Here is a 21,315-nt window from a genome sequence, read left to right as displayed (position 1 = left end):
ATATCCATAAATATTCAGAAATTTTGTTATTGAACCTTTGAAATTTTGAATTTCATATATTTAATGTAAGCCACTTTTGGGATGTAGTCGACTACTAGGCTACTAGTGACAAACTGTGCGATTTCATTATACGAGTATAGTTAAATAATTAATTTTTTTCTTATTATTATTAGAAAATGTAAAAATTTTAATTTTATTTAATGTAAACACAACTAGTTATCAAATAGTGACAAAGTGTGCGATTGCATTATGCTGCTAGATCACCAATTTAATTGTTTTTCTTGTGTGTTATTACTAAGAAAAATTAAATTTCATTCAATGTAAATGCTTTTTGGTCTTTGATCAACTAGTTGCCAACTAGTGACACACTGTGCGATTGCATTATATTCTTAAATAATCAATTTGGTTATTAGAAAAATGTGAAATTAAAATTTTTTTGATGTACTTGCTTAGATCTCTAATGAACTAAGCGCAAACTAGCCATATTACAGCAGATCAATCTGCATTTGTCGAAAATGTTATGAAACCATATGCAATTTAAAGTTTTTTTATTTAACCCCATTTTGGTTTTTATGTGACAACTTTCAATCTAGTAAATTAGTGGGTACTGCAAATTAGTCTACATTTACTGAAATGGTCCTGGTTGTGTTGTAGAAACTTGTCTCATTAGTTCTTATTTTTTTTTTTTTGCAACATCGCCGCTCATACCTCAAATGCTCATCCCATTCACTATTACATACATAAATATTCATTACGTCTCACTATAATTGAATGAAAGACTTACACATGGCCAATCGCTATATGGAGTCATGCCATTCCCCTCATATACTACCAGTCAAACTAAAAGTTTGCTGTCACATGGATAGTTTATTGTATTTTTCTACAGTATTCATTCATACCCATATACATACACACATGCATACATACATACACTTGTATTTTTCTGCTCCTCTTTAGAGTAGCATGCGTTACAACGCATGTTGCTCATTATTTAAGCGATCGCTCCCTAATTTTAGTTGTCACCTATAGAAGATCGCATTTGTTCATTACAAACATACTCCAACTTCACTTGCGCAACAACAAGAGTAACAACGGCGAAAGTAGTGCACCCCTATTTTGCTAAGCGGAAATTTTATAATGCGCTGTGGCTCGGTGGTGGTATCTTTAGCGTTGGTTCAACTAACTTATCTTCGTATTCAGTAGCGTTGAGCGCACGTGTTCTTCGAAAGTATACAGGGTTGGCCATATTAAACTGACCCATGTGATTATTAAAAAAATATGGAAAAAGAAACATTTTTTTGTGTTTCATTGTGAAAAACATTTAATTTAGTTCAAGGAGATTCGTTTACATCACTTTTTGAATATGATATCGCGCAAGTGGTCGCCCTTAGCTCGTATAGCGTAATGTGCCCGTTTTTCGGCGTTTTCCATAGTTTTGGCCAGCGTCTCGGCCGATATGGCGGCTATTTCCCGTCGGATATTGGCCTTAAGTGCGCCTAGTGTCTTTGGCTTGTTGACGTAAACCTTAGATTTCAAATATCCCCAAAGAAAAAAGTCCGGTGGCGTCAAATCCGGTGATCGTGGCGGCCAGTCAAAATCGCCGCTTTTTGATATCAAACGGCCAGGGAACAAAGTCTTCAATAAGGTGACGGTGGCTCGTGCTGTGTGTGGTGGTGCGCCATCTTGCTGAAACCAGAAGTGCTCCATACCATTTTCACGAACAATCGGCATCACAAAATCGGTTATCATGGCCCGATAACGCTCTTGATTGACGGTCAATGGTTGGTGTTGACCATTTTCAAAGAAGAACGGCCCAATGACCATATCAGCGCAAATGCCACACCAGACTGTAACTTTTTGGTCGTGGAGAGGTACCTCTTCAATAATTTGAGGGTTTTCAGTGGCGTAGAAACGGCAATTTTGCTTATTTACGGTTCCGTTCAAGGAGAAATGGGCCTCATCACTCATAATGATTTCACTTTATTTTTTTTTTCTCCACGCACGTTGCGTTTTTACAATTTTTACCCTGTATTTGTGCATATGCATGCAAAGGAATAGATACAAAAATATATTTCTTAATAAATCTTAATATTCAAAAATGTGTTTTCTTTTTATTATTTTTTATTGGTTTCTTGGTCGAAAAAAGAATTCTGGTTCATGCTTCAGCGCCGCTAAATTTAAATAAAAAATTGTTCACTCTTTTGATTGCATTTGCTCTGCACAATTCTTTCCCATTATTTCATATTATTATTTTTTTTTTTTTTTGTTTTATGGGAATTTAAAGCATGCTTGCCTTCATATATCTAAATAAATAAAAGTACTTTACCTACTTTTCGTAAGAAATAGATAAATGAGGTAACAACCACACGCGCGTCTTTTACTAATTTTCAGAGCCTCAAGTTTGTGAATGTTATTAGACTCGGAAAATGCTGTCTGTGTGTTACCCTTGCCTTTGCGAAGCACTCAAGCTTTGCAATAATTCAGCAATTTTTAACGTATTTTTATTATATATATTTTTTTTTCCTTACCTGACTTTGGGTTTCCTCAACGGCACATTTTTTCGTGCAAGTATTCAAAGTGTTCTACTGCTGCTTCTTCTTTTTCCAAGCTACGTATCCAAAATGTTGCTTGTGATGTGGTAATGAAAAATATTTTTCCTGCCACTTGCTTGCCAACCCCGCACACAACTAGGTAGACCAACCATACTTTATTGCTACATCATCGCTGAGCTACATTTGTATATATGTATGTGTAAATTTATGTATGTAAAGTAAGCGCATTAGCGGTACAGCTCAGTGAACTTTGTCAACATCACACACACGTACGTATGTGCGAGTGCATTTATTGCTTGCCTTCCCAGTCTAGAACTCAGTTGCAACTTCTTGCGTAAGGGTGATTTACTAACTTCCTCCTTCTTTGCTGACTACACTTTTCTCCCCTTGCTCTTGCCGCACCATCATTTCCTACTTCACATGACAGCGTATTTGTGGCATGTTGATCGCTTGCTATGCCATGTGTAATTACAGCAACGCGCATGTGCAACGTCACTAGTCATCATCATCATAGCCATCGCCATCGCTGTGACCGTCACCGTTGTTGTTCTCTGCTGCTTTTACGCCTCGTCTTCCTCAAATAGTACACTTACTACTCATCATTTACAATTCCGCTTGGTGCGCTTGGCCGATCAGGATGATGGTGCAGTAGGCAGGCAGGCTGGTGTCATTACCATCAGCCCATCAGCGATTGTCAGCGTTCAGCGTCATTGTCGTCAACATTGCAAACGTCATCTTTATCATTTGCACAACAACAATAAGCAAAAACGGCGGTCGGCGGTCCCGGCAACAAAGTAGGCATGCACGCTTGCAGTTTATTAATTTAGTAGCGGTTAGGGATAAGCCCAGGCCCAAGCTCAAGCTGTGCAGAGCGTCTGTCTTATGGTGCCAGGTACTCGTCTTTCGACCGCCAGACCGCTATTGCTGTGGCAAATTAATGTGGCACGTGAAATTCCGCGGCGGCCGGTTTTCTTTTTTCCGCTTCTTATCTGAGAACCTTCCTTTTTGTGTTATCTATAATTGAATTGAGTTTTTTCGCCGCTTTTATTGCTTTTATCTTTGTCTATGCTGCTTCTTTGACTTTGCAGCTTGTCTGAGTGGACTTACCTAAATGTGCTGTATTGATGCTTGCTACAAAAATTTATTTTAACTGAGCAATGGCACAAATATGCGATAATAGACTGAAAACTAAGTTTATTGCAAAAATATATATAAATAAAAATAAAAAATAACAAATCAAACAATAAAAAATAAAGTAAATATAAAAAGTAATACATAAAAACGAAAAATATAAAAAAATAGAAAAAAAAAATATATAACTAAATAAACATTTTCTTTTAATTAAGAAAATGTGTATTAAAAATAAAAAATCAATATAAAATATATAAACCACAAACATACAAAAACACAAAAATATGCAAAAAACTGGCCTAATAAAATTAATTAAAAATACCAATATAATATTGGCGCCGAACGCCGCTATTAGAAAACAATTTTCATTTTGTTGTTTCATTCATGGAGATTCGAACCTACGTACTCCAAATGGTAGTCACGCACCAAGCCATTCCGCTACGGCGGCCGCATAAAATAAACGCAAAAACAAATATTAGAAGTGAGTGAAGAAAATTAAATAAAAATGCACAAATATGTATTAAAATAAAATTTATTCTATGTAAAAAAATTATAAAAATATGAAATATAAAGAAAAATGCAAACACTTTTTTTATAACCAAATAAAAAGAAAATTTAGAAATTAAACAATTAAATATAAATAAATATTAATATAAAAAAAACAATGAATTAAATAAAAAAATTAATTAAATTTAAAAATTATACAGATTATATAAAGTAAAATAAAATAAGATTATCAAAACAATTAAATTTATTTACAAACCAAACATAAAATCGATAGAAAATAAAATACAATAAAATGTTATAATAAAAAGTAAAAAATTATGGGAAAAATTAAAAAGCTATGAAAAAATTAAAAAAAACTAAAAAAATAAAAAATAATGGAGACAAATAAGAAAAATTTAATTACGTATTATAATACTGAGGAAGTGGAAGAGGAAATAAAACATAAAAATTATAACAATGAGAAAGTAATAATAAAAATAAAATAAAAAAAAATTAAAATAAAATTAAATTAAAATTAAATTAAAATAAAATTAAATTAGATTAAAATAAAATTAAATTAAATTAAAAACTCAAATTCTTTGCGCTCAGTTCGCCGTGTATTATCTTCGCAATTTCCCTGCTTTTTTCCCCAAGTTTCTGGGTCATTGCGGCTGGCGCTAGCGCGTGCCGATATTTGTCTGCGTCAAATAAAAATTAATGAAAAGTATTTTCTTAGCACTGAGCAACAACAATTTCGCTTAATACAACTCCAGCTAAACTCAGCAGCATGTGTAAATAAATGTACCTAACAAAATCGGATACAATTTAAAATATCAACCATGCGCCCCTTTACACAACACTTACCTCATACGAGTATGTATATATAGATATCGTACAAGTATGTGCATTTGTGGCGTCTATGTCACCGGGGCCTATTGTCAAGCTGGCATCTACCAAAGGTGAAGACCCAAGTAGCAATTGTTCCCCCCTGCTTACCCTCCTTCCTTCCCTAATGCAACCTACTTGGTATTTTGCTTGATCAACACAGTCTGCAATTGTACAGCAGCCTCAGCTGAGTAGTATACACTCTACCACTAACACTACCCAGTAGTACGCCTACTTTTCATGTGATGCCAGACGCCTAAAAATAGATGTCGTTTCGAGCACAGCGCATGTCGCGATTGTCGGATAGTTTATAGCTGCGCTAAATGTATGTAGTGGTTTGTGCGCTGCATTTTGGGGAGTGAAAACTTTGGGGTCCGCGCTGACAAAGGGTGTTGCTTCTGAAATTGAACTTTAATCTCAGACGCGCATCATGCAACAAATATGCATACCTCTATTTACTTGTATACTCACTCAATGTCTTGTGGCGGCTGTTTACATTTCTATATATCTGTATATGTCTTTTGTCTGCTGTCCCATGTTGCACGCGATCTAGCGTTGCATTGTTGTATGCAGACGACGTGCACCACGCGCTAACAATGCTTACGTATTTTTAGCGCATTTGATCGTTGACGACTGTGTGTGAAGACATGGCTGCGGCGACTAGTGCTGCTGCTGTTGCTGCAGCTTCTTCATTTCATTAAAAGTGCAAAGTGATCGCCTATCGCAGGCGGCGGCGGGCCAACCCCTGGAAAAAGAGTTTGAGTAAAGAGAAAAATAAAATTCAAACAATTCATGGGCGGCGACAAATGAAAATGGCAACAAAATGGCATGCTGACGATTTATTAATCCAATTTCTTTTTGAGCTGGCTATGGTGCGATCACCGTTGATCGCTCAGAAGTGATCGCCGCCGCTATTGTTGACTAAAACCGCTTCTCCTGCCACTTGCTCTCGTAGAAAATCATTCTGCTTACATACATCTTTCATATATATATAACTACACACATATATATAATTATATACAAATACATATATAACAATACGTATAGTATAGGAATATGTATATAATTATATATATGTATGTGTGAATGTTTGCATGCACCTAACTGATTGCGCCACTGCCTTACCGATAGCTTGTGTGCGTTCACTTTGACTGCCACATATATCTATTTCTCGCGACGACGACGACGCTTTTGACGCGACATAATCTGCCACACCACAGTACTTTGGCCACTGTGGTGGTTGGTGTCACCTACACCTCGCTAGCTACATAACAGCACCTTTTATGGACTTTTGAGGAGCGATGGAGCGCGCGCTCGCTTTCTTTTCGCAGCCTCATTTGTGCAGTGTTGCAACTTGCTGCTGCTGCTTGCAATTGATTGCCGCTCAGCGCTCTGTGTGTCGTCTGATTTGCTTCCTGCCGTGCCCATATTTCTTGTGATTCGCCTACTGTTTTTTACTGTGATTTTTTTCTTCACTGCCAATAATATTTTTGTCAATGCAAAATTTATTATTCGCACATTTTCAATATGTTCCAAATTTTTATTGCATTTTAGTACGCCGTCTTTTCTACCTTCTTCCTTTGCACTTTTTCTTATGCATCAATTTTGCACTTGTGTGGCGTTTTGTTTTTTCATTAAAATTTTGGTTTGCTGCTGTTTTTGATTTGTGACTTGCAATAATTCCCTCTTCAGCGCGCCCAGTTGGTGGTGGCCGTCGCCTGGCGTTTTATAGGATGCGTGCACGTGGTGGTGATGGCAGTAGTGATGGTGGTGGTGCATCCATTCACTAGTTAGCGGCGCAGGCGCATTCAAGTTGTTTGATCTTTGGTATTTCAATCCCTGTTTGCGCTTGAATGCTTACTGCCTCATATGCTGAAATTTTTTAATACATTTTTCCTTCTTTCAATTTTAATTCACACAGCATTTCAACCCTTCGCTCTGAATTCTCAAACGATCGCCATGCAATAAAATGTCTTAAATGCAGATCAGTGCAACATTTCCGACAGCCCACGTTCAATAAAAAGAAATAAAATGAATAAACAGATTAATATTAAAAATTACAAAATATTATTTAGTTACACAAAACCTGTTTGGTAAATTGTAAAGCCGCTTTAATTTTTCTATCCGAGCGTGTTTGGTGAAAAGTGCGCAACTCTCGGAGCACCAAAATCGTCATTAATAAAAAAACTAAATAATCGAATTTTACTTTTAGCTATTTACGGTTTATCAATGTAGGAAGCGCTAGACACCCACCTAAAATGTTTTTTAATAAATATTGTCCGCTTTTGCTTAACCTGTTCAAAGCTTTCAAAATCGAAAGCAAACTTGTTAGCTGCAATAATCAAATGCCGAATGGCCAAGGCGGCAGCACATCCTCCTCTGCATTTTTTCCTCTTGCATTGCTGGTGGCTTCATCTTCGTTTATCTGTCGTGAGATAACAAAATAAAGCTATAAAACAATATAACTTCTATTCCAAGTAGTCGCTGCATTAGTTTTTTTTCTGTTAAACTTTTTCTATTTTTTATTTAAATTTACCTGTTGCTTGTTGTGTATGAATTGAGGGCGCTTTGGCAAGTAGCCGCCTGCACGCATGCGCTTCACTAACACACAATTACTATCATACTACTACCTCTACCTCTACCATTATTATGGTTGTAGCTGCTCATGGCCCGCGCATATTTGCATTTCAAATGTATGCAACAGTTGCGGTGTTTCGACGCTCCCCCTCGTCTTTTTCGATGGTTGCTGCACCGTTACTTATGCATTTTGCCACTTGATTGCCTTATTTATTTTACACTTGTACATATATATGTGTATATGTAGGTGTAATATGCAAGCAGCCACTAACTAGGTAAGCCACGCCAGCCACGCTTAGCAACTTTGAGCTCAGCCAGCCGCAAAGTGGCCACACTCGGTCAGCTACACACATCAGCCAGCTCAGCAACATTTTTTCTATTTAATTCATATATATCTACATATATGTACATACTTCTATAATTTTTTCTAAAATTTGTAACTCACACTATGGAGGTGGCGTTTTTTCATGACTCTTTGTAACGCTTTTTCACTTTCAGCCTCTTTCAGGCTTTGTGGTGTGGCCTCTGCGTGTGCTGGCCAAGTTTTTTTCGGCCACAAACATTATCGTGCGATTATCACAATTTATTAATTTGTCACTAATTTGCATTTGTATATTTTTTCAACAGCCTTAGTGTGTTTTTGTGACCACTGCTTATTTATTTTTTACCTCATAACCAACATCAGTTGCTGTACGCTTCTAGGTATTTCCGTTGCACTTTCTGCTTGAACATTTCTTATTTTCCTACTCGGCCATCCTCACTATTTCAAATGATCTTCGTTTGGTGAATCTTCAATTTCTTTAACCATTTTGTTGTTGAAAAATTTCTCTTTGCTGCTATTTACTTTTTCTTTGTGTTGAACGGAAATTTGTTGTTGATAAGTAGGTTTGAAGAGGCTCAACGTAAAGCGCTTGTGCACGATCGACTATGATCACCACTTGTTTTATCGTTAAAAGCGATCAACATGAACTATTACATCCGCTTGACTTGGATGTTTTTGATATTTTTAAGTTATTCACCTAGAAGCGATCAGCAATTTACTTTCGATATTTCATGTCTTTCGTAAGCTCATATTTCTGATAATTCAATAAATCACAAACCTATTTGCTTTTACTTATTCAGTATTTCGAGTAACGTACAGGCCTGCGACGCCTCGAATGCTCAACAGTCTTTTGTTGTCTACTCAAATTGCTTTTGTGCATATTTTTTAGTTACTGATTTTAAATTATTATAAAAAAGTTGCTGACTAACTTTAGTAAAAAATTATTTTCAGTAAAAGCTGAAACGCGCTTAAATTTTACAAAAACGGTAAAATTATTAATAATAAAGGAAAGAAATTAGTTAAAAATCGAGCTATAGTGATTTGAGTGTTGTGTCCCTACTCTTTTAAGGAGTTTCAAGAATGTTTTTAGTATTTCTCGCTCGTATGAATTTCGTCTGATTTTTCTCGTGATCTTCACGATTAAGTGTTGTTTTTAATTGATTTTGTTTTTGTTTTTTTTTTTTCGTTTAGTAAAATTTATATTAAGATATTAAATTCTTAATTAAAAATATGTAAGAATTATAAAATCTAACAAGTGTTTTCCAAATAAAAATTAAACGATTCTTTCATGCACAGTTTTTCATTACTAAATCATATTTCATTAAAAATTAAATATTTGTAGACATTTTTTTATCAAAAAATAATTTTTTTAAAGATATTTTGTTCATATTAAAAAATAAATTGTTTTATAAACTCTATTTGTTCATTACTAATGAAGGTTTTCTTATTAAAAGTAACAAATTTAAGTACTAAGCCAGCACTCACTTCCGGGATTAGTGGACACTACTAACCTTAACTGAGGCTGTATTGGTTAAAGCCTCCTTGAAATTAGTAAAAAATACTAGGAGTTTAAGTTGTTTATTCACTTATCTTTCATTTAAATAAAAAAAAAAAAAAAAAAAAAAAATAATTGGCGCGTACACTTCTGTTAGGTGCTTGGCCGAGCTCCTTCTCCTATTTGTGGTGTGCGTCTTGATGTTGTTCCACAAATGGAGGGACCTACAGTTTTAAGCCGACTCCGAACGGAGTGATTTAAATGCTATAATTATAATTTGTACGATATTCTTCTATTAAATTATTAATTTCTATTTCTATTTTTTCACTTACAGGGCACGTTCACCTTGATCGTCGAGGCTTTGCATGATACGAACAACAGCGCCAATACGCGCTCAAATAGTAAGTTTTGACTAAAAAAAATGTATTACCAAATACGAAATTATTGAATTATTTGAATAGTAATCTCAATCGCATTTTGATTCTAGAAATAAGTTTCGTGAAATTGTCAAAGATCGCTTCGTCGGTCCTACCCGATTCGGTCCAACGGCAGTCAGTTCTACGTTATCGGAACAATCCGGATTTATATCCAGCCAAAGACTGTCGCTCCAGCAGCTTTCCCCCGTTAAAGTATGGGGATATTTATCCTGCTGCAGCAACAACAACAAACCCGATTTTTATAAATCGTTAAAAGAAATCTCCTGTAGAGATCTTATTATCCACTGTACTATATCTCTTTCTACTGTACCTATTTCATTGCATAAGCTTCTCAAGCGATCTTGTCGATCATACCCACTTTCAATATTTCATTATAGAAGTTCGTCAAGTGGTCTTTACAATCACTGCTTCAAGTAAGCGTTCTCGCAATTCTCGCAAAAACTTGCCCTTGCTAGGCTTATATATTTTTGCTACCCTCTTAAAAATGTCATTCGAATTGCTGCACTTCCTTGAAGATTCAAATTAAGTTTATTTCAAATTGGCACTACCTCCTCGAACGCGCTGATGAGCGAGCGCTTGCGTTCGTCGCATGATCAGTACCCTTCTTCATATTCATGTAACCCTATAATTGCTTCCTTAATGCCAAAACCAAAAAAATATTAATTTTGTATGCATGTGTTATATTAATATCCTGTTTATGTCATCCGTTTTTTTTTTTTCTGTGTGCGCTTCTTGTGGCGATGAGCAAAAGCCAAGAGTTATTATGATCGCATTTACTTTGGCAGCAGGATCATCACATTTGTGCCTGTTTGCTGTCACTTCTTCGCGAGCTTCCCCCTTGCGCCTCGCCATATATGCGTCATTTGATATCCTTTTGGGCAGCAGTAGAAAGTAGGCTTGTTGGTGGTGTTTCTAAAACCTAAGCGCCTGACACTTGCGCATCATCTTTTACCCCTTACCAGCTCCTGCCATCCTGACTGCCTGCCACCAGGCAAGTTTCCTGCAGCCCATTTTTCGCTGCTGCTGTTGTTTGCAACCCCTTTTTTTCTTGTCTTGCGACTAGCAGTTTTAACCACAGTCTATGTTGTTGTTGCGCTTATTGTTTTTGTGCAGATTTCCGGCATATTGAGTGGTTTTAAATGTCAGCTTCTGTCCACATTTTTTATATATAGATATGTATATTTTTGTAGAATAGATACGAGTATGTGGCCAACTGCAGCGTCGTCGTGTTTGCTGAAAACAATGTCAGTTGCTGCTGCTGCCAGGCTTATCCCCTACTCGATGCTCCCGCACGCTGTTTTGGTTTTACTATATGGCAGCACACTTAGTGAGGCGTTTTGTGTGCATTTTTTTTTTTTTCCTTTTTTCCAAACCTTGAAAATGAATTGCACTTTATTTTATGCTTTATAGAAGATTTTTTGTGTTTTTTATGTCTTTTGTCTCTCTTTCTGCGTTTGTGGCTGCCACAGAACGGAAGTGTGCCTCTTCTTACCCGTACATCCGTTTCTCACTCTTCGACGGTATGTTGGTTTGTCGTTTGTGTTTGTGTCTGTTGCACTTTTTGTTTTGCTACTTTAAAGTCTCATAGTTTTTTCAGGACTAATTCGCCATTTAGTTGGATTTAATTTAATTTTAGCTGCAATTAATTTACCAACATCCAATTCTCCTGCTGCTGCTGTTGCTGTTGGTGTGTCTTCATCCGCTACTTCGCCTTGCTCTGATCCACCGCCTGCAAATTCAGCAATTACTTTGACGTGTAGCAGCACTCTGCAGTTGAATTGTTGTTTGCTGCTACCACTCGTTAAATGTTGCAAATATTTTAATTCAGCGACTATTATTTCTGTTTGTTGGTTTGCTTGCGGGGCAGCCATTAAAAAGCGCCGCCGAATCACGACTTTTGTGCGCGCTGACTGGATAACTGGCTGGATGCCTGATGCCCGTTGTCTGTCTGTGCCTGCCTGCCTGGCTGACTATCGTCGTCTCATTGCCTGATGTTGTTCGTTTCATTGTCTGTTTTTGCAACACCACGCAACATTTCAATGTTGCACGCGCAGCACTGCTGCTCCTGTGTTGTTGCTGTTGTTCTTTGTCTACTGCTGGCTAGCAGTGTGTGGCGTGTGGAATAGCAGAAATAACTCGCGCACTATCAAGTTTTAAACTTTTTTCCGTTCGATGGCGTTTTATGCATTGCCTGGCTGGCTGCTTAGCAACAATCGCATCATTCTGCCAGCCTGTCTAGTTGCATATTTGAAACTCCTTGTTGAGATTTTTGTACACTTTACATACTCGATTGGCCTTTCCTTGCCAACTTTGGAGCCATTTCACAAAAATCAACGATCGTGTTTGCCATCGTGTAATCCATCTTATATGCCTGTTTTTGTTTTTATAACCACGAATGTTGGATTTTATTGCCAGCCACTAACGAAATGTGAGTGCAGTCCCTGCTGTTGAATGCCGCATGCCGACTGCTGATCACTGCTGCTGCTGATATGGTTGTTGGGCTCCGTGCATTCCTGTTTTAGCCATTGCTTTTTCTTTATATTACTTTTTGTATCCCTTTTCATGCACTCTTCTTCCCACCCACCGCCGTCTTGCTATGCTGCTGTAAAGTTGTACTCTTTTATATCTCCTGTTGCATGCCAATAATGTCGCATCTGTTTGGCTGTTTGCTTTTTTGATGCTTCTCCTACTGCTACTTCGATTTCATGTCGCTATCATCCCATTCACTGGATAGCTTTTTGCCCCTTTTTTTGTTTTTGGCTTGATGCTGCACTGTTGCCATTTAAATTCCTTTTGATTATTCAAAGCGATAAAATTATTTTATCCTTCGCAAAAAATATCTCAGAAATGAACAAAGAAAAAACACAAATGACAACAGAAACCGGCATGTTGCACATCAATCGCACTTGAAAGCATTTAGCACGCAGTGCTGTTTGTTGTCAACCTGCCACGACCACACAGCTGGCGTGCAGTGGGCGAATTGGGGGCATTGTAAGCCTGGACGGTGAAGTTTTCGAAAAGTATTACCGTTGTTCATTTTTGAATGATACATTCGAAGAATTCTAAGTTTGTGAGAGTTGTGTGTATCGCTGCTCTCGCCTGTAAGTATGCTTTTTTCTGCAGTAAGCTGTGATAGCTACTCATTATTTCATTCTCGAGTTTCAAGAATCGACATTTTTGGCCTATGTTTGAAATTCTCAACGGGTTTATAAAATAAAATGGTTGATTTGGTGTGTGCTTGCAAGCAAAGAATGAAGTACGGAGAGATTACACAGACTGTAGTGGAATCCATCGAGAGTTTTTTGCTGTAACGTAGTTTTAGATTATCTTGCACTTAACTTCTGTGAACAAAAATGAAAAAGTTGTGTTTGGTTAATGTAAACGTTAGAAGAATATGAAAGAAAGTAACAGAAAAATAAAAAAATTATGAGTAAAAAAATGTACCCTTACCCCTAAACTCAACAACTGATTCTAGCAGTGCTGTCATATGCGCAATCTCTTCTAAGACACTGCCTGATAGTACGTATAAGCCTCAAGCTACACATGCGCTGGTAGCGGTGATAAGCTGTGTGATTACAATGGGGCTTACACAGCCTTCTAGGCTGCTGTAATGAACGCACCCGCGCTTACAACCTAAAGAAAAATTAACTTGTAAATGGGAACGTAATATTTCACACCCCCTGTCTCTGCCATCTCCACCTTCCACCCCCTCCCGCACTCTCCTTGAGCTAATCACCATCTCTATGCATTTCCTTCTTATGCCTTTGGTTTGATTCATTTCAACACAATTTTCAAAAAAAATTTCTTTACTCCAACAATCAATACGAGAAATTCAATGCTTCCACATACGAAATCCATCGCCATTGAATAGCTTACTTTTTTATAACAATTATTTTTGAATTGCATTTTCTTGCATTGCTTGAATTCCGCCTTTTATCCAAATAGAAACTTATTTTTTATTTTCCTGCTTCAATGTCACTCTTTAATAGCGATTTTAAGTACCTTGTGAACTTCTTTTGACCTGCAGCATTCTTGCTTCTCATCGCCCGTTCTTCATTCCTTACATTTCCATTCCTGTATGCCCCTATATATGTACGTGCATATGTAGGTATACCAATCAACACCTGCTTTACCTGCCGTTCGATTTTTATGTGCCCTTTTGTAATGCTTTAATTTATGTAGTTGTTGTTCAATGCTTCTTGTAATGTGAGTGTTGTTGGTGGACTTCAATATACCTACGATGATTTTCCCAGGCCGCTACAAATGGAGATTTATGTTTCCTCATTTTCTATATCTACAGAAAGTTTTAGAATACAAAAACCAAACAAAAAAGACGAAGAATACTTTCTTTTGATTAACAATTTATTCCACCATTTCGGCCAACCATTTATTGATCGCCTTTGGCATCTGAGAAAATTTCCTAGTTGTGCCCTTTTCCTTTTATTTGATGTTAAATTCTTTAAAAATCATTAAAAATTGCCATTCAATGCTTGAAACACCTAATATTGGTTGCACTCACTATGGTCTAAAAATAAAGAATACCCTGCCATGTCTCTGGAATTTTAATTATGCTCTTTCATGCACATCAAAGAGGAAAAAAACACTGCCCTTTCATTTCAGTTCTTCAATCTGTTTTTTTTTTTTTTGTTTTTTTCCACCTTTTTCATATCCATAGAAAATCAAAAATTACTCCAACAAAATCCTAATGATTCAGCCACATTGCCACACGATCTTTCATTTTCCATTTCAATGCAGTCGCATCTTAAAATACTAAAATCCTTAGGTCTGCCAGCATGCCTGCCTGCCAATAACGCGCAACGCCTCTTTTCTTCTACTGCCGCTATGTGTTACATGCTGCATGCACTGGCATTTCACTTTTTGTCTCTAGCTGCTCATACACACATATGCACATACTTGGACATTTGTGCGTGCATGTCCTGCTGTGCGCATCCTGTTCCGATTTCTACTTCTCCTTTCAAGTGTTGTACACACCGGCTTGCATTGCGGCACCTTCGCCGCCAACACCAAGCCCGCTGCTGCTTAAGCTGTTTGTTGCAAGCTGTATAATTTTACTTTGTATAAGCTGCGCTGTATGTTGCATGTCGTTTGTAGATTTTTATCGCGATTTGTAATATTATTGCATTCTTCTAAAGCGCCTCCGCCTCCTTTGCCTACTCCACCAGCTTTTTAACTCGTTCGGCTTTAACGCGCTTTAATTTTATTCATGTGGCTCGTTGACTCTTGTCAAGGATTAATTTCATTATTTCACTAGTTATGTTTGTGCGGTGTTGCGTGTTTTTGCCATTTTTTCTGCTTTTTTCGCTTTATCGCTTTTATTTTTCAACCGTCTTCACTTTACGCCTGTCCAACGCTATCTGTCCAGCTGTCGTGCGCCGGCTAACCAGTCGTTGGACGCAACAAGTTTTTAATTTAACATAAATTAAACAAAAAATTGTTTGTTAAGGATCCAAATGCCCACAAACGTACTGGTTGGTTTTGATTACGCGTACGCCACGCAAACACTTGAGCAAGTGAAACTTCTTGTTCAGTAGACAACAGAGCAGCGAGTTGTGGATCATTCTTAGTTCGATAATTCCCATTTGGCCAACCATTCTTTCTCTTTACACTTGTTTAAATCTGCGTTGTTTACACTCAAGATCTGCTAGTTTACTAAATCTTTGCACTATGTAAGCCCAAGAGTATTCATGCCACACATTAGCCTTTCTTAAACATTATTCACCTTATAGTTACTCTTCTGCTTCTTTGCAGCCCTTTTCAGCCTACACACTGCTGAGTTTTCGCCTTAAAAATTATAAATTTCCAACTTTCTTCACTACTTTCTACTACTTATTCTTTTCAGACCTTCCCTCATTGCCTAGTTCTCCTTTTACGCTCTAAACTTTCAATTTCGTGCTTTCCCAACCACTTATCCTCATTTCCTAGATCTACTTATCCTTATAGACTACCACGCTCCTGTTTCCTGGTCTGCCTTTTCCAACATTTCCACTGCATTTTTCATAATTTTATTTCTTCCTCTTTGCATTATCATTTGTTTCTTGCTCTTTAATTTACTGTTCACTGCCGCTTCTTAACATTTAACCTCTGCTTGATGCTCTTCTACACCTACCAATTAATCTCTGCCAATGCCAAACCAAAGTTGTTAGCCGTTTTGCTGCAAGTGCTTGTTGCAAGTTGTTAAATGCTTATCTTTTAATTTTAACTCAATGGAGCTGAGTTTCTGAATGTTGGTTTGACTTTCTGGTTGGCTGTGTTTCCATTATAAATATAAGTATACATGTATATATATTATTTTTTGTCTTTGTTTTTAGTTTTTTGGTACATTTTTTCGAGCTATTGTTCGACAGTTATCATCGCCGTGAGTTATCTCAGTGGCACTTGCGCTCTTAAGTGGTTGCCTATTCTTGGGGCTGTTGATCATGCTGGTGAGGGGGTTTGTTGTTTCTTCTTTATTTATTCTGTTGTTGGTTATGGTTTTTGTGTTACTTTTCATTTGTTACTTCTCTTTTCTTTCTCTTGCTGCTTATTTCCCTTTTGCTGGCTGCTTCTTATTCGTTTCCTTAGTTTGATAAGCTGGCATTTACAATGCGTACTTTTTGCGAATATGAAATATAATAGCAGTGCGACAGGTTTCTAAACCATATTGTTCTCGGAGTCTTTAAATTTAAACGTCAGTTTGTCATTTGTGGCTTAACATTTTTTTGTTTTTTGTGTTTGTTTTGAGATCTCAAACTAATTAACCCAAAAATTCCTGCAACAAATTTTTGGTCATTCGCGGTGAAGTACACCTTTTCATTGTCAGCTGCAGGAAATGTCGGCAAGGCAGTTGCATTTGCTTGTAACTTTACTTGCCATACGACTGTCACACAACTCTACTCGCCTAGCGTGACAGGCAGTCAGCCTATCTAGTTGCTGAGCCACTTGACCAGCTGTTGTTAGGCAAATCATCCAGTTCCAGTCAGCTAATTGTACTCGCCATCTAACTGGCGGCGCTTGGCGGTTGGCGGTCTGCCTCCAGTCGATCAGCCATTGCATACAACCCACTGGCGTTTCTCCGGGGCAGTCAGTTTGGCAACACAGCTTACTGTGACAGTTCAGCCAATTCTAACTAGCAACACTAAATATCCGAAAAATGTCAATTTGTGTTAAGAATTAGTTGTGAGTTTTGCTTATTTTTTGTGGCAACATGTTGCGAATGTCAACCGGTTGTTGGTCAGCAAAGTTGAAAAAAAAGAAGCAAAAATAACAAACGAGATAGAATAGGCCAACAAATTCCTATGCGCATGGATTTTTTGTGCGAATTCGCCAAATACGATGCAGGAACGCTCACAAATTAACTTAATTAATTAACAAGTAAATATAGTTAGCGAAAAAAATTTTGAAACAGAAAAATTAGACGTAAAAAATTACATCGAAAAATATTTTGCACAAAATAAATGGAACTCGCGTGCATGGCACCTGTTCTATAGCAATTTTGTTGGCAACAAAGCTACTTTGGGTAAAATAAAGTAGAAACAAAATAAAAATTGAAAAAGTTATTACAAGCAAAAAAACGTTAGGCGCATGTACTGGGTCGTCAAGTCGCCAACGTGTGCAGCAGCTGGCTAAGCCTGACTTTTTTTTTTTTTTTGCATCTTAGCACACATGTTCAACACACGCACACACACTTATTGCGATTTCTGTGTGTCACACTGTCTTTGGGCCGCAAATGTGGCATGTGGCACTCCAGTACTACGTACGCACATACTTACCATGCTGGCATTCCAATGGATTTTCGGAATTTTTGTGTGGCACCTTCGCTCGCTGCTCCACGAAACTAATATATGCGCGTGTACGAACACACTTACATACTATACATGCATACATACAAAGTGTTCTGTATATGTGTTGGCTATGGCAGTCACCTAAAAGCTTTGCGCATTTGCGTTTGCCATTTACTATTGCCGCTAATGTCGTTGCGGCTGCTTACATTTTCATCACTGCCTCTGCTGCTGCCGTAGTTATTGTTATTGTTGTAATAAGTGCTTGCGACGGCACAAACCAAGTCAGCAGCCCGCTCGTTGGCTTTTTTCGCCTCCCCTCACTCATTGCGTCTGCTTATTAGGTTTTTTACTTTGCTGCAACACATGAAGTGACGATAACTGCAAGCCAGCCGACTCCGCAGTAAGCCAGTCAGTCGGGTAGTTTCGCATTGGGTCCGCGCACAGCACAGCACAGCAAGTGGCCGCGCATGCGAACAGTGGGACTTGTAGTATGACAGGTTATTAGACGCACATTTTTTATATTAATTTGAGTACGACTTATTGTTGTTGTTCTCTCGCAAAAATGCAGCAACGCAACTTACACATAGCTATAATATTGTAATAATGAAAAAAAGTCAAATAATTTATAATAAAATTTCCAAACCTTCCAAGTTGTCAGCATATGAAGAAACGCGGTTGAAAACAGCAAAAACAAAAAATGATAATTTACTCTGCCTCCTGTGAGAAGTCGTTAATTTTTGTGCGTTTGCTAATTTTATTTCCTACATTTTCGCATTACAAATTCGCTATGTCACCTTCGAAAAAACATTTCATGTGATAAGCACGAAAACTGATTGTTGTTTGCTGTCGCATTTCAAATTTCCGTTACTAATTTTTTTCTTTCTATTAAATTTGTAACTAACGCATGAAAAATGTGACAGCTCGCATGCTATTCCGCATGCTGAGAAATTGATCACTCGCTGCGTGCCGCGCCTGGTTGGTTGTCATTTTGGGCTGATAAGAGTGAAATTTTCATTTGTAGGTTGAAAATGGAAATTGGTTGTGGTATGTATGTATGTATGCATCGTTTGTTGCTGCAGGTGAATTCAATAAAGGCGATTGGGGCAAAGTTTTCTCCAGTTTAAAGTGGAAGGGAAGGTTTAGCGAAATGCAGTGTTTTCGAGAATAAAGAACCAAAAGAAAAATAAACACGATGTAAAAAAACATTAAATAAAGAAATTATTTATAAAAGTAAGCAAAGTATTAGAAAAAAGTTAAATGAAAAATGAAATAAAATTTAAGTAAAATAGTAAACAAGTTATGATGGTAGTTTTTACGCTTATTGTCGGCATAAACAAAACAAGAAAGTAGCAAAAAAAGTAATAAAACAGTAGGTAAAAAATTAAAAATAAATAATAAAATTAAATACAACTAAAAATAAATAGTAAAACGAAATAAAGATATAAAAAAAAATTACATAAAAATAAGGGAAACTAAAATTATTATTATAATTTATAAAATTAATAAAAATAAAAATATATATCAAAAACATGAAGAAAATGAAAGAAAAATTTACAATATTAAGTAATGCTTAAAGATAAACAATAAAAACAAAAAACATTCAATGAAAAATAAATTTAAAAAACAATAAATTAATTTAAAAAAACGAGTAAATTGAATAAAAAAAACCTAAATAAAAAAATAATAAATAATAATAAAATAAAAAATATTAATGAAATAAAAAATATTAATAAAATAAAAAATAATAATAAAATAAAGAATAATAATAAAATAGAAAATAATAAATAATATATTACATTAAAAAAAGAACAAATTATTAAAGATTACTAAAAAAGAGGAAAAAAAGTTTCAGATTATGAAAATAACAAAATATAAAATAAAAACAAGATAATAAAATTATTTAGTTTTCACTTTAGTCCTTCAATTGATTGCGTCGAAGATACTCGTTATAGAAAAACATCGATCAAACGTCATAAGGTTAAAAAATGTTGCATTCGTGTTATCATACAAGGAATTGACAGTGATTTCTTGTCCGAAATATACACACATGAAATTCGTTAATCGCAACGTTGCCATTTATTTGTTTACAAAGCTTATATTCATCTAAAATGACAAATTCTGGAGGGGGCATGCATGTCAAATTATCTCAAAATAAAGTTTCGTTTTTTATTAAAACCACCTAAGCATTATGCATTATTGCAAAAATATTTCATTGAATCGCATTTATTAATTCTCTACACAAGCTCTCTTCACTTTTCATCTACAAGGTGCGCAACTAAGTTCCCGCTGTTTGTCAATAGCTGCCGCCAGCAGTGTGTGCTAGTCGATTCTAACATAACTTAAACGTCATAAACCAAGCTTAGACATATGGTAAACAAACTGCTTCGACACAGCAGACTAGCAGTTCCATTCATATGAAGACATAAAAAACTGGCTTGATCCGTGGATAGCCTCAAGAGATGAACAGTTTTACCGCGACGGTATACGAGATCTACCAGAAAGATGGGGAAAAGTAGTAGCCTGGGATGGGCAATACTTTTAATGATTCACTTGTAACCATTTTTTCAGAATAAAGTTGTATTTTCATCAGAACTTAGTTGCGCACCTAATATAATTCGTAACAAAACCAAATACATGCATCAAAACACTTGCTTAGCTAAACACCATCTATTGAAGACACCAATTTCGCTTTTTCTCCATTCCACGGTAGATCTCGTTTAAGTGCAGCGAAAATTAAATGCGGCGGCTACAGAAACCTCACCGCGCCATCGCCGGCCACTTTTGCTTTTTTCACGCGCTCATACGTCGTCAACTATAGTACTTGCAAATGCCACCAGCGGAAAGTAAGAACAGCACCGGTAACAAATAAAAACTGAACAAAACTACCTAAGTTCCATCTACTACACTGCTGCGCCGGCAGTTAGACTACAAATGCTGGTCGGGTTCGTTGCATAAGTCTCTCGTTCTTGTTGCGCATGAAAATGTTAACCTCCAAAATCCTCTGAAATTGCTGTTTATTATTATTGTTGATTGCTGCGGCGTGGTGATTATATTGCTGTTTGCTGTTGTTAGCTTGGACGCTTGCTTTTTTCCATCCCACCCTTCGCTCAACCCGAACTGGGTATTAAGTGCCTGCTGAAAACTTCTTATTGAAAGTTATTTTCTTTCTTTCCGTTTTTGCAGCTTTTACTTTATATTTTCTTAGTTTGTTGATAGTTTGGTAGCATTCTTGCATTTTCTTCGTTTTTCGTGCATTCAACTTCGTTCTCTTTCAGTTGCCCGGTGCAATACCAGCAAAATTCAGTGGTCACGTGTGTGTGGTCACGGTTTCGCCATGTCACTGCCACTTGCATATTACAATATGTACGAGTATATGTATATGTAGGTATACATATTCGTAAACTACCCATGTTGTTGTTTGTCATGCGGGAGAATTATGCTGCATTCAACTTTAACCGCTGCCGTAGCGGTTACTGCCTTTGCTGCTGTAATTTGATGTTGTCCGCTAATTTATTGTAGTTTTTTTGTGTTGCTATTTTTGCATTGTTACTCTTCTTATGCTTTGTTTTTGTATTTGTTGCCACACCACCTCAATTCACCAGTCATGCACCTGCAATTTACTTTATAGACCTTAGTCGCATGCATTTGT

At 36.7% G+C, this 21,315-nt stretch overlaps 1 protein-coding gene across 1 annotated transcript in view; it reads left to right on the top strand.

The window, feature by feature from the left end:
• Nucleotides 1–21,315, top strand: part of LOC128871803 (neurogenic locus protein delta) — an 86,119-nt gene that overhangs the window by 26,606 nt on the left and 38,198 nt on the right. The window contains exon 3 of the mRNA XM_054113886.1: nucleotides 9,783–9,849. Coding sequence (XP_053969861.1) covers nucleotides 9,783–9,849 — 67 coding nt within the window. The remainder of the gene's footprint in view (nucleotides 1–9,782; nucleotides 9,850–21,315) is intronic.

Source organism: Anastrepha ludens, chromosome 2, assembly GCF_028408465.1.
Source record: "Anastrepha ludens isolate Willacy chromosome 2, idAnaLude1.1, whole genome shotgun sequence".
NCBI classification, from domain to species: Eukaryota; Metazoa; Arthropoda; class Insecta; order Diptera; family Tephritidae; genus Anastrepha; species Anastrepha ludens.
Note: the sequence above shows the minus strand (reverse complement) of the source record. Positions and strands in the feature narration are given on the sequence as shown.